Genomic DNA, 6,114 nt, shown 5'->3' with positions numbered 1-6,114 from the left:
CGGACAACTTGACCATGGTTTTGAAAACAACGGATATTGCTTACACCGCGGATATGTATGAACTAGCGTTAAGGATGCCTGGATCTTTTCGTGTTGATTTTGTTTTAATTTATGCATGATGAGATTTGAGTTGGCGTCCACAAAAAGTCCTACTTTGAAAAACAGAAATTAGACATCATGATCACCTTTTACAGCTTGGCAAATGGTAACTACACACTGGTAACTACACTCAGATGACCCCCCCCCCCCCCCATTACACACTGCCACTGTTTTCTTCAGCACGGAAACAGGAACAACATGTAAATCAATTGACATACAAACCCACGAGGCAATTGTTAAGATAGCAGAACACTAGTATTTATCCGCGACCCAATGACGTAGGGGGAAAATGTAGCGCGGCCGAAATCTGGAAGCGTCTGTAAACACTGTAACGTGAAAGATAGCGGGGCATGAACTTTGCTATATGGTAGTATAACATGTCGGCGTTCAGCTCGTATGTATAATATCATGATGTCCATTTGGTGTATTACAGCTGACTGCCCCGGTGAGCTGGGTGCAGATCCGCAGGGCTCCGCATGACCTCATTTAAAAACGGGCGTAAAAACATTTTTTAAACTATAACTTTTGTTTTTGTTTTTCAGTTGTTTTGTGTTTTGCAGGTTATACCCTGGACTTAACGTGCCTGTTATGCGTAATACATCGTGTTGTATTCTCTATATACCCACCTGTGATACAGCGGTATGACGCCTCCAAGTACTTCTGCACACCCCAGCAGGGGTCTTCACCGAAAATGGAGTATGCGGCCCGCACGGCGCACTGCCGTTTGCCCTGGCAGGCGCTCCGCACCACTGACAAGCTGTTGACTGCCCGGCAGTCGGCGCGACAGGTGGAGCAAGGGCAGGCGTGGTCGGTCGACGTGCGGCCGTAGTTGGCGTCCAAGATCAGGAGCGTCTTTCCCTCCACGCACGACAGCTGCAAGGTGCCACTCTCACCACAAGCATAGGCTGTTGCTGTATCAATGTTTGAGAATCAATGTTGTCAGTATCTCAACAGAAACTGTAGTTGGGGTAGAGATTGTATAATCTCGAAGCGGATCTTGCGGTGGCATAAGGTAGTACCACCGAGGTGACCAATGAAACTCCTCTGCCAGCTTAACTCCTTCCCAAGCTACCTCCTATTTAATGATATATCTGAGTGCTTTGACCCCACAAAATGTGACCCTGCAGTCCTAACCTCAAAATCTCTAAACTGTTTATCCTGGGCAGACGATCTCGCTCTGATTTCATCGTCAAAACAAGGGCTACAGCATTGTATTGACTGCCTAGAAAACTATTGTAAGAAATGGAAGCTATCTGTCAATGTTTCAAAAACCAAGGTAGTTGTTTTTGGCAAAGGTTCTAGCAAGAATAACAAAGACCAATTCCATATTTATGGCAAAAATATAGAAATCACTGACAGCTATACATACCTCGGCATTCCTTTCACATTCTCCGGAAAATTCAAAACCGCCAGGAAATATTTGAAAACCAAAGCAATGAGAGCACTTTTTAAACTCAAGGCTCTTTTACTCTCTAACAAGGACATTTCAATCAATCTCGGAAAAAATCTATTTGACAAATTTGTAAAACCCATCTTTATGTACTGTTCAGAAATCACTTGCTTTGACCGTTTTTCTAAAAGTATAAGAATCATTGTATCACATACCAATAACATCTGCGAACCTTCCTCAAAGGTTTTTTCTACTTTACTTAAAAAACTTAATATTCAAGATAACTTTCCAGCTACCATTCGAAAAACCACCTCTTCTGCTTTGAATACTACTTATGTTGTATGTTTGGAAAGAAATACAGATAAAGAAATACTATTGCGTCATGCCAATAGCCATATTTTACGAGATAACGGTTTCCAAATTATAAACCTAGACTCAAATCAACAAATTCCAGAATTTGACATCATTGACATGCGCTTCCAAAAATTTCTGTTAGGCATTCATGCCAAAGCCTCAAACGATGGTGTCAGGGGAGAATTGGGAACTTTCCCAGCTAGGATTGATGCAGAAATGCAACTTGTGAAATATTGGCATCGTTTAGTTAATCTGCCCGAAGATGCCCTTCTTCGTGAGGCATACAATACTGTTTCATTCGGAGAACATGATTGGATTGTCCACGTAAAAAATATCCTCAACTACCAAGGCTTTGGACACATATGGCTGAACCCGAGGTCATACCACATAGACACAATCACCACTCAGTTACGACAACGTTTACAAGATATATACGTGCAAAATTGGCATTCCTCTATTCGAAACAATTCCAAACTCTCATCTCTTTCTACATTGAACAAGCATTACAAGCAAGAAAATTACATTTCAACCATAAAGAGCCTTGACGTTCGTAGGGCAATCACACAACTCAGAATTGGCTGTCACAAATTAAATATAGAAACCGGAAGATTCCAAAAAATCCCTATTGACCAGAGGGTTTGTCCATTCTGTCCAGAGCTAATCGAAGACGAATATCACTTTATGGTTGTATGTCCCAAATATTCCGATATACGCAATTCTCTATACAGAAGGCTGTCATTTTGTACACAAGGATTTATCCAAATGGACCTGAAGTGCAAATTCAGATACATAATGACATGTGACAATCCCTGCATGGCAGATATAGGAAAATATATCAAAGAAGGATTTGACATTAGAAATTCCCCAAATGATTGTAAAAGCCTCCAATGATTGTAAGAAACTTATCCCATACTACAACTCCTGTATTAGTTAGATAAGCCCTAAGTTAAGTTATAGCACTGTAGTTATGTAGATGCCATACTTTGTACCTCGTACAATTGTTGTGCAATAAAGTTATATATTTAAAGTACATTCAACAGCTCCTAGGAGATTACAATGACCAGATCACCGCAAAGCAAATTAGTCATCTAGCTGCCGACAGAAGGTCTTGGAAGAAACGTACAGTCGCCTGCGCCGCAGCCGACCAATGATGATGATGACGATTATACTAGCTTATACCACAGCATATTTGTTTGGAGATTACAGTTTGTATACGTTATCCGGTTGAATCGCCGTTTCTACGAATCGGTAGAGATCTGAATTGGAATATATTTGCCGAGAGAGACGCCAACATCCCCATTCCTGACTCTAGTGTGTTAAATCCACGGACAGCTGTGTTTTAATGAGTTCATGTTTGCTGTCACCTGTATTCAGACACCACAGGAAGAATGCTACTCTCCAAGCAGAGGTTAGGCTCTGGCTGTTTTTTTTGACGTTATTTTATTTAATTTTAGTCGTTTTTATCGGGCTTTCTATTTTGTATTTTATCTTGCTGTGTTTACCTTCATGGTCTAACGTAGCCAAACTACTCCTCTGTTTATCCTTACTCCAACACATTTACATATATACATATACATGTATATGGTGACCAGTCCGTCTTGTTCTGTCCTAACAAACTTGCCACATAATGTGATTAAACCACAGGGTGTCTTCTTCATTACCAGTAACCATGGTGACCGCCGTCTGGTCTGGAGTAAAAACAATATGTTTCCCCCCATGAAGGTAAACCTAAAACTTCATATACGTGTACATGTATATGGTGACCAGTCCCTCTTGTTTTGTCCTAATAGACTTGCCACATAATGTGATTACTTGCCACACAATGTGATTACTTGCCACATAATGTGATTACTTGCCACATAATGTGATTACTTGCCACATAATGTGATTAAACACCACAGGGTGCCTGCTTCATTACCAGTAACCATGGTGACCGCCGTCTGGTCCAGGCCATTGACCTTAATTGTATAGAGAGGAAACGGAGCAAAACAATATGCTTCTCTTCCATGAAGGTACACATAAAAAGGAACATGGCACTGAGAAATCTTACCATATGGCGGGGTGAAGACGAATCTCTGTGACAATGAGTGGTCCCGGGTGTGGGCAACCTGCACTTTCGTCTGGTCAATCTTAGCCTTCACCTCTAACATCAGGCCTAGTAAATGTCGTTAAGACTTGGGTTAGAATCCTCTTAAATATCAGACATTTTTCAACGGATTTGTTCAATGCAAGGCCATTTAACCGCTCCTATAAATACATGTATAAGCAATGGCTTAAGTTCATGATGGAAATTATTTTGCTAGGAGATATAAAACAACAACGACAGAAAGTACAGTGACTTTTGTATGGTCAAATATAAGCTACAACAAAATAGTGAATACAGAATTAATGTTAAAACTTCACTTACTAAACAACATAGGATATATATATATATATATATATATATATATATACACATATACATATATATATATATATAGAGAGAGAGAGATAGAGAGAGAGAGAGAGGTGAACAGCGTTTTTGCAGGCATAAATATACACATATACATATATATATATATATAGAGAGAGAGAGAGAGAGAGAGGTGAACAGCGTTTTTGCAGGCATAAATATTGTATATGTACAGGAGGAGAACAGTTGTCTTCGATAGAGTTCCATAGTTCGACAGTCCGAGGAAAAAAAGCTGTTGCTGTAGAAGGATATTGATTGTGTATAAAGAACTGTGTTAACAGCTAAGGTGGACCTACTGACTTTGCAACTGGGCCGCTTCCTGCTTAGTTAATCCGTACACATTCGGGCTTGGCCACATCACCGCAAAGTACAGGAGAACAAAGGCCTTGCTGTAGGTCCAGTTTGCCATGTTGATCGTTCTTGGGCTAAGAATAAAGAAATGCAACGTTAACAGCCGGCTTTGTTAACTATGATAACTTGCAAAAGTAAGCGGTCGTGTAGAGTAACGACAGAGTGTTCTGCCCAGTTCCAAACGGTCCCTGGTTCGAGCCCTGTCGTGTCACCGACCTTGTGTCCGTAGAAAAGGGACTTAACACAACTTGTCTCACTCCACCCAGGTGTAAAGAAATGCGTTCTTGACTTCGGCTGGAGAAGTTAAAAGGCGATGGTAGGAGAGGGTTGGGATCCACCTCCCAATACCGTGCTCTAGACACATGGGCCTTAAAAAGGCATTGGGACTACCCGCACATGTATGTACCTTTATCGTTTTTACTTGCCAAAGGTACCCTCTGGTCTAGTTTTACCTGTATCACACGATGGAATCAACGCAATCTACTGGCTAACACTACAAAGTTAACGGAATGTAAAGTATAAGTCCTTTTCCTAACATTCCTGGCTAGACGTTGTGTCCTTAGATAAAGCTAATGGCACAACCCGCCGTACGTGCAAATACGTGCTGTCTACGTGCTAAAACGTGGGTAATCTTTTGGGATCTGCAATTGTTAAGCACCGCCTTTATACGAACTCGTAGGGAATCCGACGGATTTTCGACCACGCAGACACGCCGTAGTACTTTACATCTGAGCAAAACTTTGTGTCCCATCGGGCTGCGGATTCGTGCCAGTACGGGCGACGCGCCTGCCCTGTACAGCCTGAACGCTTTCAGAAATACGTGGCGGGCGTGGCCTCCCCCCCCCTCCCCCCCAAAAAATACGGACAAATTTTTTGGCGTATCTTATTACCTGGATGTCTAACCTACATCGACATACGGACAAATTGCACGTACGGTGGATTTTGCCCTTAGCTTTAGGTACCTAACTTTGGTTGGGGATATAATTAAAATTGAAAGGCGGCGGAATTAGAAGGATGGGTCTATGACATTATAGTCCACTGTCCTTATGACCTCAAAAAAGGCTTTTGGAACTTTAACTTTTACGTATACATACCCATTTAAAGCTGGCTTCCCAGGACTTACCTTTTCTATGAGGATTTCTCTACATGGACGGGGTGTTGACGAACCCCTGCGCGACCATCTGGCTTCTGGTCTTCGTGCAACGCACACTATGTATATATATATATATATATATATATATATATATATATATATATATGGAATTGCATGTAACAACGTTTGAAATGTCATTACTTATCTGTTGTTATTGCATCACATGAGCACAATGGCTTAATTTTCGGCAGCTCTTGCAACTTGAAGCAACAATATATGTTCATTACTAGTCAATTAAATGTGAATTAGTTGTCTGGGAGGAGAGAAACATATTTCTGTTAATCAAGTTCAATGCCAAGCAACCATTTGTTAAGA

At 41.2% G+C, this 6,114-nt stretch overlaps 1 protein-coding gene across 1 annotated transcript in view; it reads right to left on the bottom strand.

The window, feature by feature from the left end:
- The window catches only part of LOC118403040, an 11,038-nt gene extending 7,524 nt beyond the window's left edge, over nucleotides 1-3,514 (bottom strand). The window contains exons 1-2 of the mRNA XM_035801476.1: nucleotides 3,505-3,514; nucleotides 726-1,010 (exon numbers count right to left, since the gene is read on the bottom strand). Of these exons, the coding sequence (XP_035657369.1) occupies nucleotides 726-1,010; nucleotides 3,505-3,514 (295 nt within the window). The remainder of the gene's footprint in view (nucleotides 1-725; nucleotides 1,011-3,504) is intronic.
- Nucleotides 3,515-6,114: the final 2,600 nt, after the last annotated feature.

Source organism: Branchiostoma floridae, chromosome 16 (genome assembly GCF_000003815.2).
Source record: "Branchiostoma floridae strain S238N-H82 chromosome 16, Bfl_VNyyK, whole genome shotgun sequence".
Lineage (NCBI taxonomy): Eukaryota > Metazoa > Chordata > Leptocardii > Amphioxiformes > Branchiostomatidae > Branchiostoma > Branchiostoma floridae.
This window is presented reverse-complemented; position numbering and strand designations above follow the sequence as displayed.